We start from the raw sequence: 18068 nt of genomic DNA, 5'->3' as shown, positions 1-18068 counted from the left end.
ACCACTCAGCAGCACCTAAATCAGTCACCCCAGGTTTATAATCATTCAACTAAAGATGTCAAATATAAACAAGTCTTTGTTCTCTGCATACAATTGAAATTGATAAATGGTGCTACCTAATTACTTCATCCATTTTAACAGAGATATTTAATAATACAAGAAGTGGAGGACTTTTTTGTGAATATAGGTCTTCACTGAATACTTGGAATGCTTCCAAATGCGCCTAAGTTGCAGGCCATGCAAATGGCTCACAGCCCATAGGAATGATGATCAGACACACAGTTCTTTGCTTGCCCCATACATATACCAAGCATGGCAAACCTGGGTCCATCACAGGCAGACGGAAAATGTAGAAGATATAAGAGGCCAACAGATGATTGTGGCCATGTTGATCTTGGCTGCTTTCCAGGCTCTTATGGATCTGGTTCACCATCACAGCAATGGCTTCAAATGCTGCACGACCCAAGTTAACTGGAAGAAGCAAGAAAAGAAATAGGGAAAGGTGAGACTGAACTGAGTAAGACAAACATTAGCTATAGAAGAGAAATTACATACATCAAAAAACGGACAATTTACAATAAACATAAAATATGGCATTCTAGCTGATATTTATATGTTTAATATCTATAGTCACCTGTAAAATTTGCTCTGTCTCTCCATCTTCTAATGAAAAAAGGAGTGCAGAATGAAAAACCAAAAGAGACTATCATGAGTGCAACCTGGGCTATATTAGCATTGAATGATTTTTTATTAAACTATCAGAGGATGAATGCCTGGGGCCTTTTCTTCTACTTTATGCACACAAAGATACAGGAAGAATTTCTCTGGCAGTTTTTCTATTTCACTTGCTTCAAAGCATCATCTCTTTCAACCTGAGATGGGAAACTCAGTAGGCAGAGACTGCAGGTAGCAGGTAATGACATGGTAGTATCAGTGGATGGCAACAGCAGCTTTGGGCTTTTCTTTTAACTTTTACAGGACTTTTTTTTTAAAAGCACTTCTAGGAGTATAAAGCAAGTTGTCTTTTTTTTTTTAATTGTATCCTATGTAGCAGTGGGATTAGCTAGCTTCCTAAAAGGAAGAGACTGGGAACTGGTTTGTTATCATGTGCAATGTGACCATGATTAAAATGTTTGGCATAAAGTGAAAATGAGGTTCTTTTCACTAAAACTCCTTCACATGGCAGAAGACAGCAAAAAATTCATTAATATTTACTTCAAACAAATAAGGAAGACAGTGATATGAGTAGCATATAAATTTTAAAAATTCCACTAGCCATTTATTATTTTACTGCAGGCTTTTAATAATAAATAGTCCAACCCTCCACCCAAGCAGGAGACTCTACACCATTTCTGACACATGGCAGTCCAATCTCTTCTTAAAAGCCTCAAGTAATGAAGCTCCCACATCTTCCGAAGGCAAGCTGTTCCATTGGTTGATTGTTCTCACTGTCAGAAAGTTTCTCTTTATTTCCAGGTTAAATCTCTCCTTGTTCAGTTTCCATCCATTATTCCTTGTCTGGTCTACAGGTGCTTTAGAAAATAGCTTGACCCCTTTGTTAGGAATCTGTGCACCAATTAGTTGGGTTGGCAATATATAAACCAACAATGTATGTTTGTAGCTTTAAGAAAAAATCAATGTATTGATTTATACTATATTCCGATTGGTTGATTATATTGCAAATTACCATAAGAGGGAGCTAGAGATCATAGCTTGCTCTTTCTGACATTCTGTTTCTCTGACATTCTGTTGCTATCTAAGGATCTCTGTTGTATTTATGCTGTGCTTATATTTTGATATTTTTGTTTACTGTAAATGACAAAGGCAACTGGTAAGAAGACTTTGTAATTGGATATTCTTTGGACTGTTAAACGTATATGATCTGGACCATTTATTGGACTGTGCTATTTCTTAAAGTAAACTTTAACTCAATTTAGTGTATCTGTGTATGGCTGGATAATTATTCATAACTACTCTCATAAACGTTTCCATGTGCATATCCTTGTTACTCAAGGGTTATTCTGTGCATATCATAACACTCTTCCTCTCTGTGGTACAGAATTGGAAATGTACCATTCTCCATCAATGGTTTGAAGATCTTAAATCTGTTTCTATGATTGAACAAGCATTTAATTTTCAATAATAGTATTGCGAGATTATTTAGAAACCTGGAAATAACCAACACATGTCTATTTTTAATTTCCAATGTTTTCCCAGCATAGAATAAACTACCTAAACTAAAGGGAACATGAATATATATGGTGTGTTTGTGTGTGTGTATGTGTGTATGTGTGTGTGTGTGTGTTCAGTTTTAATTGGTTAACAAAGGTATTTGGGGAGAGGGTATTTTCCCCTTATTTTATTTCTTTTCTTTTTACACCCCCCCACCCCCCCCACACCTATAAATACAAAAAATGCTAATTAAAAGGCTGCCTTTAAAAGATTTCTTAAAAGTTAGATGACTGAAAGGTTTAAATCCTACGCATTGGGGCTACTTGAGAGTAAGTCCTAATGAATGATTTGTTATCATACACGAAACTGTGTTACATGTGCCATAAAATTGGACGCCCTCAAAAACAAATATACTCAGATGCTTTTTAGTCAAATAAGACCTGTCATATATTCAACATAATGCAAAAAGAAAATGTTTTAAAATGATTGTGTATGATAACTTAGTATAAAAAAAACAAATTTATGGCAGAAAAAAAATCAACTACTTTCTGTGCAAGGGCATTAACAGACTAACAGAAATACAACAGTGATTGACAGCATTTCTTGCAAACAGCTAAAAAAACTGACAGCACCAGCTAGCTGCTTGTCCCAAGTAGAATTCTACCACTGTGATCCAGAACAATGCTGAGATGTGTACTGATACTTCAAAACTTTTTTGTTATGCTGGCATCCAGAGAGGACTCATCTCAATGTGGAAGTCTAAATCCAAAATGTGAAAGCTGGAATATTACGTTTACTTAACAGAATAATAGAATAAGAGAGTTGGAAGGATCTTGGGGGTCTTCTAGTCCAACCCCTTACTCAAGCAGAAGACCCTATGTCCTAGTGAAGATACATTTTTTTAGTGAGTGGAGGGTATCCCATACCGCAAACATGTTACTTTCCATCCAACTCTGTAAGATTAAGGGTTTTTTTTAAAAAAAATGGAACATTAGGTTATTCCACTTGTTTCAGATAACAAGAAAATCCTTTCAGAGGAAATGGAGAGGACCATAGATATGACACTCACCAATCTGCCCTGCAATGACAGGTGGATACACAATGAGTTGGATCAGCTTGTTGAGAATCTGATGACTGAAGGCCACCAAAGGTTCCAGGCTAGCTACTCGTAAGTTGCCCACACTAGATTTCAATTCAGACTCTATGTTGTTCTCTGTTAGGATCACATCTTTGAGTCGAAAGGGAAAGGTATATTCTTCTAGCACATGTATCAAAGTGAAGAACTTGTCCAAGAATGGATCCTACCCAGAACAAAGAATAGCTGTGTGTTAAATATTGATTAAGTTTTATCATCATTTAACTATACCAATAATATGATGTGATAAAGAGATAAAAATGCATAACAAGTATTAAGGTTGGACAAGAATTTATGGTTCTCCAGATATTGCTGAATTGTAATTCCCATAATCTTCAACTATCATGACTAGGAATGAAGGGATTATACTCTAGCACAGGGTGGGCAAACTTTTTGGCTCGGGGCTGCATTGACTTTTAAAATTTGACAGACGGGCCAGGTCAGCACAAGATTTTTGGGAATCGCCCCCTTCCCCCCTTTTCTCCTCCTTCCCCTCCCCTCGGAGGCCCCCTGAGTCAGGAGTTGCTACCGCCGGCGTGGCTCACGGCTCCAGTCCCGCGTTGCCTCGGGAAGGAAAGGCAAAAAGGAAGAGCCGCGGCGGTGCTTTGCAATGGCAGCAGCGGCACCGGAGGCTCAGGCTCAGCGGCTCCTGGTTTTGCCTTTTCCTTCCCAAGGCAACGCAGGACTGGAGCCGCGTGAGCTGCGCCGGCAGTAGCAACTCCTGACAGCCCCAGCCGGACACCTGAGCGGAGCCCAGGCGGAACTGCCTGTTGCTGCTGCCAGAGCACCGCCCGGTCGCCTCCTCCAAGCAGCCCGCCCGCCCGCCGGGCTTCCCTCCACCACGCGGCTCGGGGCCAGGCACGAGCGCCCGCGAGTTAAAACGAAGCCGAAAGTTGCTGGGAAGTTGCTCGGGTGCTGGGAGCAGGCTTTTAAAGTGCCACCCGAGCAGGACCGCCGAGCCGGGAAACGGGGCACCAAGGCAGGGCAAGGCTCCACCAGCAGCGGCCTAGCTTTAGGTGGCTCCAAGCAGCCCACTCCAAGCAGCCCGCCCGCCCACCAGGCGGAACCCTTCCCGCTCCTTGGCGGGAAGACGCTCCAGCCTGCAAGCTTTGCCTTTGCAAAGGTTAAGCCTGGAAGCCCCGGGAAAAAAGGGGATCGGCGGGACTCACCTTCGAGAGGTCGCACTCGAAGGTGATTTCGAACTCCCAGCCGAGGCCTTTGCAAATTTCTTTTCTTTCCTACCCCTAGATCGCTCCGCACTGTTTTGCATCTTTGGGGCCACACGGCACAGGGCAATACGCCACGCCCAGCAATTTTTTTCAGGGGCGGGCCGGATTGGACAGACCAATGGCAGCGATTTTTTTTCAGGGCGGGCCGGATTGGACAGACCAACGGGCCGGATGTGGCCTGCGGGCGTGGTTTGCCCACCCCTGCTCTAGCAGCAAGGGTGTATATATGTGTGTGTTTGTACCGTGTTTCTCATGGCTAGGACGTCTTTTCGGGGGTGAATTAATTTCTCCACACACACCCCAGCACCGTCTCCAACAACAGCTTCTGAGTCGCTTCCGCTTTTCCCCTGACCCCGTAACAACAGGAAAAAAAAGATTTTGAGGTACCTGGGAGCGCTGTGCGCTGCGTTTTGGTTTAATCCCGAGCGGCTGGGTGGGCATGAGAAGAGCTGAGCGAGCGTCTCTGCTGCTTCTACCCTTGGTGCTCCAGCCTCGGGCTCTACAAGTTTTCAAAAGTCCCAGTGCGCAGCCCGTTCCTGCATTCCAAGCGCCCAGGCCGAGCTGCAGCTGTCCCTCTCTCGCCAGCACCGTCTCCAATAACAGCGGCAGCGGCGGCGGGAACCGTGGAAGTTACGGAGGCAACTCTCCAACCCGAGAAATGGCTAAAACACTTCCACAGTTCCCGCCGCTGCTGCCGCTGTTGTTGGAGATGGAGCTGGTGAGAGAGGGACAGCTGCAGCTCGGCCTGGGCGCTTGAATGCAGGAACAGGCTGCGCACCGGGACTTTTGCAACTTGCAGAGCCCGAGGCTGGAGCACCAAGGGTAGAAGCAACAGAGACGCCGCTCAGCTCTTCTCACGCCCACCCAGCCGCCGCCGGGATTAAACCAAAACGCAGCGCACGGTGCTCCCAGGTACCTCAAAATCTTTTTTTTCCTGTTGTTACGGGACGGGGAAAAGCGGAAGCGACTCAGAAGCTGTTGTTGGAGACGGCGCTGGCGAGACAGGCACCAGCACCGGTGGGAACCATGGAAGCTACAGAGGCCTGAGAAGCGACTGAAACGCTGCCGGACATCCACACTGACGCTGCCCGCCTGCTGACCCGGTTAAGGGAGGGGTAAGGGAGCCCTCCATGCTCCACCATGGTGTTAGGAGCAGCTGATGGTGAGGCGTAGCTGCCCGCGGGGCCCTCTCCTAATGGCAAGTTCCCCCCCGCCTTCCCCCCCCCCAATTTCGCATGTTTTAAACTAGGCCTAAATTTGGGGGGAGGGGCTTAATTTCATTTTATGCCTAGAAAACATGCTGGGTCTTCCTATTGGGGGGGCGTATTGTTGGAGAAACACGGTGTGTGTGTGTGTGTGTGTGTGTGTGTGTGTGTGTGTGTGTGTGATAATATCCAACTCTATATTAAGGAAGATTAGGATCTGTTTTTAAATCCCTTTATCAAATGTCGGTCTCTTTCATTGTAAGAACCTCAGGAACTGCCAAGCCTGCTATACAATCATCTTTATTTTCTTAGGTTTAGCGAGATAGCCATTTCATAAATATGGTCTCTAACACAGACTATTTCTTAAGAATAACTATGAACATTCTGTTTTTCTCAATGGATGTCAGGTCCACCATCATGTCTTGCCATTCTGTTGGAAGTGGGGGAGGCTTGCTGGCATTTTTGCATGCTTTTGCTTTTGCTGTAACTGCTTGGGAACTAGGGAGCGGGCTTGTCTTCAGAGACGGAGAGGCCGTCATGCCCTGAGGATGAATTGTTATCTGCCTTACCTCAGTGTTCTCAAAACAACCTTGCAGCATCACATTGGCTGCCGGTGCACTGGTCAGAGGGATTGAGCTTGCTTTGGGCATTGCATGGGACTTTTCAGAATCCACCTTGCTTTCCTGCAATCACTTTCTATCAGTAAACATTCTTTTGATTCTACTTAATGGATTCAAGAGTCTTACTTTTCTGAGGGACCAGCTGGGGCAGGTCCTTACATTAAGCAAAGGTCGGTCAACCCGGAGAGGCACACTGCCCTACCGTGGGGAATGTGTAATAGATGTCAGCCCAAAGCAGTGACCAGGAGGAAGCTGAATGTTGGGGGAAGCTTCATCCAGACCTCCCCTCGGCTGGACCTCTCTGAGTGAACACCTGGGTGCACTGGCCTGCTATAGACTGCTCCTGGATGACCAAAGAGCCAGTCTTGTGACTACTGAAGCTCTGGAATATGGGACCAACTTTCCCACCAACGTCAGCAAGCCACCCTGGGGCGGATTTCCCTCCCCCGTCATTGGTCTTACCTTCCAGTTCCAGCTTGCGTGGCTCTACTCAAGGTAAGGTTTGTGCTCGGCCAAAGAGGTGGGGGGGAACAGCGGATGGGTGGGCCATGTGGGCAGCGCCTTGTGTTCCCGCACAGACTGGATTAATTGCTTTGGGGGGGGGGAACATTTCTCTGTGGCCACCAAAAAATTTTCACGGACCACCAGTGGTCCCTGGCCCACTAGTTGACAACCACTGTTTTGGAGGGCATTTCTTAAACTACTGAGGACTGACATGAGGCTTAGCTCAAGTCACCACTCCCAAACTAATGGGGGTGTATGAATGAATGAATTCAGTGTTGGAACAATATCTCAGGTGTTACATCAATTATCAGGAAGATAATTGGATTGATATTTGTTGCCTTTTGCTGAGGTAGCATTTAATAATTCTGTGCATATGCCTGAATTGCCATTCAATGACAAACACTCCCCCCAGTCGCATCACTGAAAGAGTGGGTCTGTCTCCCAACAGCGAAATACATGGCTGGTGGTGAGGAAGGCTCTGGTGGATGTATGTGAGGCTTATAAGAAGCAAGCCAAGAAGCATGAGTAACCCAAGCCATTTAAAATTGGTGACCAAGTTTACTTTTCCATCTGCTTCCTGCAATCGTTACAACCATCAAAGAAGTTGTAGGCCTTTCCCAATTAAATGCATCATTAACCCCATAACTGTAGAACTAGATTTGCCCAAGTCTCTTTGACGGGTGACCCTATGTTTTACTGCAGCTTATTGAAGCCTGAGGTCACTTCTCCCCTTAGATCTAAAATTCCACCAATCCTGGAGCCTTTAATGATAGAAGGGGAGCAGCACTTTGAAATCCTGGAAACTCTAGATTCCTGTAAGCATAGGGGAACTCTTCAGTGCTTAATGGCCTGGAAAGATTTCCCAACAACTCAGAATGAATTGATTGACCATCGCCACGTTAGAGCCCCTAAACTCATAAAACACTTCTGTAATCAGAATCCTGACAAATGTAAATCACATTTCTCTTGTTTCTTCTCTCCCTGTTTCTTCTGTTATGTTCTCCAGGACTAAAGTTGCTGATTAGAGGGGCAGCATGTCAGGTTCACCACTGTGTCCTATCATTCTGTTGGAAGGGACAGGGAGGAGGCTTGCTAGAATTTTGGCATGCTTTTGTTTTTGCTGTAACTGCTTGGGAATTAGGGAGGGGGATTGTCTTCAGAGATGGAGCGGACTCCTTCCCAGCCGGTTCCAGCCTGGTTTCAAGGCCATCATGCCCTGAGAGTGAACTGTTATCTGCCTAGCACTTCAGCATTCTCAAAACAACCTTGTGGCATTACATTGGCTGCTGGTGGATTGGTCAAGTGGGGTTGGGCTTGTTTTGCATGGGACTTTTCAGGTGCTTTCTTTCCTGCCTCCTTGCTTTCCTGCAAATTACTTTCTCTCAATAAAAGTTCCTTTGATTCAACTTAATGGATTCAAGAGTCTTACTTTTCTGAGGGACCAGCTGGTCCTTACAATTTTGCCTAATAAGCTACCAAAGAAGAAATATATTATGAATTTGGAAAAGTGTTTGGCATGTATTTTGTAAAAAGAAAATTAATTTATATGTGAACTAAGACTTCAGTTTTAGATTTGAAGGGGGAAAAACTAATGCAAATTCCCAGCTGAAAAACAACATGACGATACAACCAGGCCTTGGTTTGTTCTTTGTTTTCCTAGAGCAACATAGGAGATCAACCACTGACTTGTCCTCTCACCTGAGTGTGAACAGAGGAGACAGCCAGAATTTCCACACTGAAGACGCCTTTGTGATTATCCACCCACTTCATGCCAGGTAGCTGCACCTACAGAGAAGCAACCCAGGAAAAGATTTATAAACAAAATGCATAAAAAGTTCTGCCAGTGGAAAGTCTAGTAGTCATTGTGAAACAGGCTACAATTCTGAAAAATGAAAACTTATGATTAGTCTGACCTGTCAAAGCCTGGCACAAATTGAGAGAAGTGCAATGGGAGTAAGAAGTGAGAAAGGAGGCATCTTTCACAATGCAGCCCAGGTAAGGAAAGGCCTTTCAGCCTCTGCTCTCTGAGAAAACAAAGCCATTCCTTACTTACATCAGGAGTGAGCACTGAATAGCTGGGTGGAGGCTTGTCAACTGACACTGGCAAGCAAAACTGCCCTGTTCTCAGCCGTCCATGTTGCATGAGAGGAATCCACTAGAAAGAGAAAACAGGCAAAGTTAAGTTGCAGGTTGGCATCTTCACTTGCCACTTTTCCTCTGCAATCCAACCCTCTCTTTCTGTCCCACAGATCAGTTTTAGTAAGAAAAGCAGACCCACAATCACATACAGAACATAGAACAAAAGAATTCTTCTTCTCCAACTATTCCACCTTCCATACTTAAGGCAATTTACTATTGGTATTGACAAAAAGGCAGGGGGGGGGGGGGGGGGGGGGGGGGGGGGGGGGGGGGGGGGGGGGGGGGGGGGGGGGGGGGGGGGGGGGGGGGGGGGGGGGGGGGGGGGGGGGGGGGTTGGTAAACCGTCATAAATATGAGCCAACAGGCAAGCATCCGAATTTTAATCATGTGACCAATGGGATACTGCGATGGTCATAGGTGTGAAAAATGATCATATATTACTTTTTTCAATGCCACTGTAACTTTGAATGGACACTGAACAAATGGAGGTAAGTTGAGGACTGCCCGTAAAGGGCATTCCAGGAAAATTGATCAAATATGATGAATACCGTATATACAATGACAGATACTCTCAATTCATGCCAAAATTTATTGATAGTCTTAAAGCAGGGGATTCTCCTTGTCCCTTTATCTGAGTTTCTTTGCAATGGAAGATAGTGGAGATTTAAACTGGTGCCCTTTTACAATGAATCACAGGCGCAACCCTTGTATCCACATAACTCCGTATTTCTTTTGAAACTCACTGTGTAACCAACAGGAGTCTCCAGAGGTGTGTTCTGCTTCTGTTGACAGCTAATGTGATAAAAGGTGAAAAGCAGGTGATGGTTGTCTGTCAAATTGGCTGGGATCTTCAGCTTGAACTCCTCATAGAACTCAGGTGACCTGTGGACAGGGATGTTGGAAAGCTGCCATTTAACACTTTACAAAATTTCTCATTTACATATTTGTGATAAAGTTCTGCACAGGAAATCAAAGATCATTTTTTCTGGCAAAGTTTGCATAGTTAAGTGTAGACTAATCACAACCACCTATTTACAGCCACCATCAATTCCTAATCTGGTTGCTAAAGACTCACTTGTTATGGTACACAACAGCTGTGTAAGCCTCTTTGGCAAACTCACTGCAACTTGATTTTCCAAAGATAACCTGAAGCATAAGGAGAAGCAAAAACAGTATCAGTCAGGAACAGAGAGCATGAAACTCATCTGATCAAGGGAGGGAGCATGAGAGATAAACCAGTGAAACAAGCACTTAGAAAAGCCATACGATTTTCATTATTTGCCCACAAATACCACATATACCCATTTGCAGAGTCAGCATATTACCCCCAACAATATTTTACTGACCTTGGAAGGATGAGTTGACCTTGAGCTGGTGAGAATCGAACTGCTGCCAACTGCCATCAGTTTGATTCTCACCGGCCTAAGGTCGACTCAGCCTTCCATCCTTCTGAGATTGGTAAAATGGGGACCCAGATTGTTGGGGGCAATATGCTGACTCTGTAAACTGCTTAGAGAGAGATGTAAAGCACTATGAAGTGGTATATAAGTCTAAGTGCTATTGTTATTGCTGTATTTCAATACTTTCCATTCTGGCATGTCTGGGAAGAAAACAAATCTCCATGTGATCCATATCCTTTCCTTTCTTACATTATTCGGATTATTCAAGTCCAGAAATACCATAAGGATAACCTACTGCTACACTGAGCTGAATTTTTTTCACACCCTTTCAGGTATTTTCAATGGCTATTATAACATTGTCATTTACAATCAAGGTAACAAAATCCAATACTTTCCCAACTCCACTAAGAAACACAGACATGATCTTTCAGAAACTCTCCCTTAAGAACTTTCATAAACCCTGGTTGCAGATTTACGCTCTGTAACAGGCTCTGGTTGAAACCATAAGCAAATTGCTATTTTGCAGGAACATTTCTAAGGAAAACTGAAAACATCTCCCTTAAATTGGTTACTCAGCATGATTTCTTCTGAACTTATCAAACTTTTTGGCAGGTCATACTGTAATGATAAACCCTGACTGGCTATTAAATTGGCTGGCAAGCACCAGACAACCATTAGTATAAAAGACCCATGGTTTGAGTATTAAATCTGCTGCAAATACAGCAAAAATTTCATAAGGGAAAATGTTGCACTTTGAGGTTATTTTCTAAACTCAAAATACATTTTCTTTTATGAAAATAGAAATTATAGGAATATAAGTTGTGGGTCTGGTCATAAATGTAGCCCCTCACCCACCCTGAATGGGATAGCTCAAACATGAAAACTGAGTCAAGAGAGAATATTTGGGGCGGTCTCTTCAGGGGGTCCCTTCTGCTCCACAATCCAGTGATGGATGCAAGGCAGGAGGAAGCAACTGAGGATGGGTCTCACTCACAGGCATGGCTTGGCTAGGATCCTCTCCAGCCATAAACTGTAGTTTCACTGCAATGTTTCGCACTGAGCCTTGACGGCTGCTGAAATTCAGATTCTGTGGATAAATGTAGAGTAGATTCCTGAAAAAAAATATGAAAAAGAAAAATATTAGACACAAGAGGAGAAAGGAGGAATGTATTATTCTTGAAGCCATAGAAGCAGAAAATTTTATCTTCCAAATCAGAATGTTTTCACATGGAATGCCCATGCTGCTAGCTTTGCTGTTTTTCAGAATTATCCCATTATTCTTTGCTTCCCAAGTTTTTCATTTTATATTCCAATCTTTTGTGCTATGCGCTCACAACAACACATGCTCAGTTCTTGAATTTTTTTGTAGCTTCCTCTGCACCCCTCATTGTTTATACTTCTATAAAATTCTGGGTTTCTCGATTTTCCGGTTTGTCGGCTTTGCGAGCGGTAGGGATTCGCGAAGCTTCAGAAGGAACCTTTTATTGAGCAGAAGTGATAGCAGAACAAAAGCAAAGGACTCTAAATCCCCTCAGGCAATACACTTAGAAATAAGGCATTAGAAACCTCCAGCCAATCCACAGGTGTGAAGATGTTATGGTAACGACTGTCCTGAGAACCAGATAAGCAGGCATTCCCAGGTTCATCTTCCACCTGCCTTCAAAGTGAAAAAAACCCACATGGCCCTCCCCCCTTATACATTCCCCAAAAGGTGAGAAAATCTCAGGGCGCTTAGGTGCCAGGATAAAGGTTATAAAATAGCAGTTGTCAGAGGTAACAAGAAAGAAGTATATTTGGGCTCCCCCCCCTTTCCTCCCAGTTGAATGGCAGTATCACTCTAGGGATCTGACAATAATCTAACAAAAATGTGTATTATTACTAGAATTATATAAGCTTGTTAAATGAAAAATATAAGTGATACTATTTTATTTGTATCAAAATGTATGACACACAGGTGCCAGACTGTTCACGTATTGATATGTTTATAAAAAATAAAAAAACTGGGTGGGGGGAGGGGAGAAGAATTATTTGTTAAAGCGTGTGTAAACACTTTGAGAAAATTATCAAACCGGAAGGAAAAGAATTAAAGAGAGAGACAGAAAAACTTTTTTCTTCTTTAAAAATACAGGAAATTGGACTCCCAAACTGGGAAGACGTGGAATTGAGAAGGCATTTTAAAATGCTGGAATTACAGATTTAAAAATTAACGCTGCTTTTATATTTGAATTACAATTCAAAATAATTAAAATCAGATCTACCAGCAACAATGTTGCTATGCAGGGGGCGCCATCTGCTGATGAGAGAAAAATATACAAGACTGGGAAGATTTCTTTGAAGGACTGTGAAAATACCTACTGGGTTATATTCACCTACCCTAAGACTACTGGAGATTTAAATATGAGAACAAGGAAGATTTTTAATTAAAATGACCCCGAAATATTATGTTATATGATTGAACTTATAAAAATGACTTAAGGAGGCTTGGATAACTCTCTGAACTATTTTAATGGAACTGACTGACTATTTGTGAGACATAAAGAACTGTGGTTAGTGTGCATTCTGAAGAATAGCCTCAGCTTTGAATAAAGGGTTCTTGGGCTATTGGCCAAAAGTGGGATTTATTAAACAAGACAAGATGCAATACATGGACGAAAGGAGTAGAACTTTGAATGAGACGGAGCTGATGTTTCAAAGCATAAAAGATATGATACAGAAAGAACACAAGGTGACTATGGAATTAATAGATGGCATCGACAAAAAACTGGAAAATATTATACAAGGGATAATGAGTAAAGACCAAGATGCTCAGGAAAAGAAGGAGCCAGCAGAAGGGATGGAGGAAGAAGCAGAACTGGGAAATCAGCGAAAAGAAAACAACAAGGAGGAGATATCAATAACATTAACAATTACTGATGAATCTAACCGGGGGAAAACATTTTAAGAGATTTAATAAGAGAATTGGAGAAGCAGGAAGATGCTTTGGCAATAGTAATGGGAGACTTCAATTATCTTGATATCAATTGGAAAACTAATTCTGCACCAAGTGAGAAATCAAATAAGTTCCTAACCAACCTAGCTGACAACTTTGTTGTCCAAAAGGTAGAGGGTGAAACTAGAGGGACAGCCAGACTGGACTTAATTCTTACAAACAGAGAAGAAATGATAGAGGGAGTTGAAACTGCAGGAACCTTAGGTGAGAGTGACCATGTCATACTAGAATTCAACATAACACAAACACAAGCAACAGAACATCATGACACCAGAGTCTTGGATTTTAAAAGAGCTGATTTCAATAAACTCGGAGAGAACTTGGGAAAGATTCCATGGATGAAAATCCTAAAGAGGAAAACAACTCAAGAATCTTGGGAAACTCTAAAAAGTATGATCATAGAAGCCCAGACCAGCACAATACCACTGAGAAAAAAAACAAGAAATCCAAGAAGAAACCAGCATGGCTGCACAAAGATCTCTCTGGCAAATTGAAAGAAAAAAAGGACAAGTACAAAAAATGGAAAGAAGGACATACAACTAAGGCAGAATATCAGCAGATAGCCAGAATCTGCAAAGACGGAGTCAGGATAGCAAAGGCTCAGAACGAACAAAGACTTGCAACAAAAGTCAAAGATAATTAAAAAAAGTTTCTTCCAACATATAAATAACAAGAAAAAAATCAAGGAAACAGTCGGTCCACTAAAGAGATGGCAAGGAAGTAACAGGCAACAGAGAGAAAGCAGAACTGCTTAACTCATTCTTTGCATCTGTCTTCACGCAAAAATAAAACTATAGCTCAACCCACCAAAAACATAATTGTAAAAGACAGATCAGAAATAAAAGTTAAAATAAGCAAAAAAATAGTAAGAGAACACCTGTCTGATCTTGATGAAAACAAATCACCGGGGCCTGATGGATTATATCTCAGAGTTTTAAAGGAGCTGACAGAGGTTATCTCAGAACCACTGCACCATATCTTTAAAAAATCCTGGAGCACTGGGGAACTACCAGAGGACTGGAAAAGAGCTGATGTGGTTCCCATCTTCAAAAAAGGAAAAAAAACAGACCCAGGAAACTATACACCAATCAGCCTAACAGCAATACCGGGGAAGATACTGGAAAAGATAATAAAAAAACAGATCTGCCAACATCTAGAAACAAGTAAAGTAATAACTAGCAGTCAGCACGGGTTTGTTAAAAACAGATCATGTCAAACCAATCTTATTTCATTCTTCAACACAGTGACTAAATTAGTAAACCAGCAAAATACTGTGTACATAATACAGTATATTTAGATTTCAGCAAGGCATTCGACAAAGTAGACCACAACCTACTTCTTAGTAAGCTAGAAAAAAGTGGAATAGATAGCACCACCACTAGATGGATTCGCAACTGGCTGACAAACCATATCCAATGAATAGTCCTTAATGGGTCTATGTCTACATGGAAGAAAGGAAGCAGTAGGGTGCCACATGGTTCCCTCTTAGGCCCACTACTCTTCAATATCTTCATAAACAACTTAGATGAAGGAATAGAAGGGGAACTTACCAAATTTGCAGATGATACTAAACTGGCAGGAATAGCTAACACCCTAGAAGATAGGCTCAAGATCCTGATGGATCTTGACAAACTTGAACACTGGGCCCTATCTAACAAAATGAAATTCAATGGAGAGAAAAGTAAAGCCCTACACTTAGGCAAGAAAAACCAAAAGTACACATATAGATTGGGTGAAACCAGGCTTAATAGCAGTAACTATGACAGGGATCTTGGAGTCTTAGTGGACAACCAGCTAAATATGAGCCAGAAGTGTGCAGTGGCAGCCCAAAAAGCCAATGCAATCCTAAGTTGCATTAACAGAGGGATACAATCAAGATCAAGAGTAGTACTAATACCATTCTATAAAGCCTTAGTAAGACCAAACCTAGAGTACTGCATCCAGTTTTGGTCACCATACTATAAAAAAAGATGTTGAAAATCTAGCAAAAGTGCAGAGAAGAACAACCAGGATGATTGGGGACTGGAGACTAAAACTTATGAAGAATGGTTGCAGGAATTGGGCTTGGCTAGGCTAGTAAAGAGAAGGACCAGGGGAGACATGATAGCAGTCTTCCAATATTTGAGAGGCTGCCACAGGGAGGAAGGGGTCAAGCTATTTTCGAAAGCCACCCAAAGGCCAGCAAGGAATAATGGATGGAAACTGAACAAGGAGAGATTTCACGTGGAAATAAGGAGAAACATTCTGACAGTGAGAACAATCAACCAATGGAACAGCTTGCCTTCGGAAGTTGTGGGAACGCCATCACTTGAGACTTTCAAGAAGAGATTGGACTACCATTTGTCAGAAATGGTGTAGGGTCTCCTGCTTGGGTGGGGGGTTGGACTAGATGACCTACAAGGTCCCTTACAACTCTGATTATCTGTTATCTGAGATATCAATAACATTAACGATTACTGATGAATCTTACCGGGGGGAAACATTTTAAGAGATTTAAAAAGAGAATTGGAGAAGCAGGAAGATGCTTTGGCAACGGAGATATGGATCAGAGCAGATAGTCATAAAGTTAAGACAGTGGAAGAGAGTAGAGATGGGAGAAATATTTAGATTGAACAGCCAGGATGTAAACGTAGATGTAGATAGAGACAAAGATCCAAGAGAAGAATACGGGAGGCAAGTCAAAAAAAATGAGACTTAAAATATTGATGTGGTCAAGAGATGACGAATAGAAAAAAAAAAAAGAGAGAGAGAGAGAGAGAGAGAGAGAGAGAGAGAGAGAGAGAGAGAGAAGATCCTTTTTTTAAGAACACATTTTAATATAAACAGGTGTATTAACATTAGAATGATATAAACTGGATGAAAGCAAAGAATATCAATAGAATTATTTTGTATGTATTGTTATAGGTGCTAGAATAATATATTGAAACATTGAACAGGTCATATTTTTGGGAAATGTGGTAGTATTCATGGATGTGCTTCTTGTCTGGATTGCCTTAAAGATCTAACAACTCATGAGACTTCTTATTGTACCTTCCATCTATATACCCGATCATCTTCCACCTCACCAAAATCCATTCCCAATTATATTTATTGCTTCTCTTTATAGTTCACTTGCCTGACTAATACAAGCAACCGGAAGGGAGGCCCTTACTGCCATAGGGAGGCACTGCCCTACACTAACTTTTGCAGGCGATCTGGGATCATGGAAACTTTCCTGTTTCCACTATGTTGCGAGCTGCAGCTCTATAAAGGATAATAGTTGTAGCTCAGAGTTGAAATGAGGGGTCCTGATGCTCTCTAAGCTTGGCTGTTTTCTTGCAGATGTTTCAGTACCGAAACTAGGTAACATAACTCTGTGTGACAGCAAGACCCACTTCCTATGATAAATTATACAAAACGCTCTTGGCCACATGACAGTCTAGAATGCAAAGAGAAAATATATGAAGGCTTGGAAGAATTAATGTCTCTGACTGCAAACATTTTCAACGACTAGTGAAAGCCTGCCCAGGGTTAAGAGGAGTAATTTTTTTTCAAGTCATATTAGCTTCTAAACTGGAGAGGGACTCACATGCCAGTTTTCTCTCTGAGAAGAGTTCCCACACTCATATCTAGTCCCAGCTGGGTAAGCTTCACCAGCCTGTCTCTCTGCTCCCGGAAAGGAATGGCATAAAGCTGTTATGATGTATAGTTGTAACTAATAAAAATCACACAGTACACCTCACATGGGACCAAGCATAAAATAACCAACTCTTTCAAGCAGCATACAGTTAAGTTTCAGCAATGGCAATTACATCTGCTTTAATCTTATAAGCTTATTTTCAGCTTACCCAGATCCCTTTTAAGGTGATGTCTGATTTAACAGTCTGTGCAGCAGAGGTCTTAGGGCAAGGATTAGAGTTGTCTGAGTTATTAGCTGGCATTTCTTCAGTACCAAGAGCATTATAGGGATAATTCCTACTGGTCAGCTGTATCAATTCCAACCCCCCACCCCTACTCCCAATTCTTACAGCTTTTCTTCGATGCACAAACTTATTTCACTAGCAAAGCTGATAAAGAGAATAAACAGGCTACCTGCCATAGATACAAGAGTTTTCTGGTATGCTGTTCCTTTTCTAGAGAGCCAAGTTGCCATTGTAATTTAATTAGTGATACTATAAGACCTTGCCAAGCACATTAGAAAGCATCCACATGAATAAAGCTCTTTCCTAAGAAGGCCCACCTTAGAAGAATGGATGAGGGAAAGGGTTGGGGGAGATCAGTCTATGAAAGGCAAATAGAGGACATGCAGTGAAAGAAGTGAAAGCTCTTCAACGTTTGCTGTCTCAAGCACTACTGTCCAACAGCATGCAAGGGCACTCCTGTAAGAACCAACCTCTCCTCTCTTCTCCTCAAGGCCCATGTGCAACAGCAGAATGTCACCATTTGGTTCCTACTGGAAGCAGCCAAGTAGCAGCAAGAACAAATGGCTGAACAGAAAAAAATGCTGCTCTGGATTCAAGAAAAAAGCAAGACAAGAGGAAAATATATTCCTTAGGGAGGATACTATTACACATATCAAATGATACCAGTGGCCCTGGCAGAGTTGACTCCTACATGTAACAACAGATTATTACAGTGCTCATATCACTGACAAGGGAGATATTTATCTCATATTGGTTATTAGGTTAACAAACAT

At 42.3% G+C, this 18068-nt stretch overlaps 1 protein-coding gene across 8 annotated transcripts in view; it reads right to left on the bottom strand.

Moving 5' to 3' along the window:
• Nucleotides 1-18068, bottom strand: part of DOCK6 (dedicator of cytokinesis 6) — a 157053-nt gene that overhangs the window by 83576 nt on the left and 55409 nt on the right. For all 8 annotated transcript variants that reach the window (XM_026679586.2, XM_026679587.2, XM_026679588.2 and 5 more), the window contains exons 15-21: nt 11399-11516; nt 10080-10150; nt 9748-9886; nt 8919-9020; nt 8564-8650; nt 3242-3473; nt 322-471 (exon numbers count right to left, since the gene is read on the bottom strand). In XM_026679586.2, coding sequence (XP_026535371.2) covers nt 322-471; nt 3242-3473; nt 8564-8650; nt 8919-9020; nt 9748-9886; nt 10080-10150; nt 11399-11516 — 899 coding nt within the window. The remainder of the gene's footprint in view (nt 1-321; nt 472-3241; nt 3474-8563; nt 8651-8918; nt 9021-9747; nt 9887-10079; nt 10151-11398; nt 11517-18068) is intronic.

Source organism: Notechis scutatus, chromosome 2 (genome assembly GCF_049901735.1).
Source record: "Notechis scutatus isolate UNSWTSFEM ecotype Mainland chromosome 2, rNotScu1.2, whole genome shotgun sequence".
NCBI classification, from domain to species: domain Eukaryota; kingdom Metazoa; phylum Chordata; class Lepidosauria; order Squamata; family Elapidae; genus Notechis; species Notechis scutatus.
The sequence above is the reverse complement of the archived record's forward strand: the minus strand, read 5'-3'. Positions and strand labels throughout refer to the sequence as shown.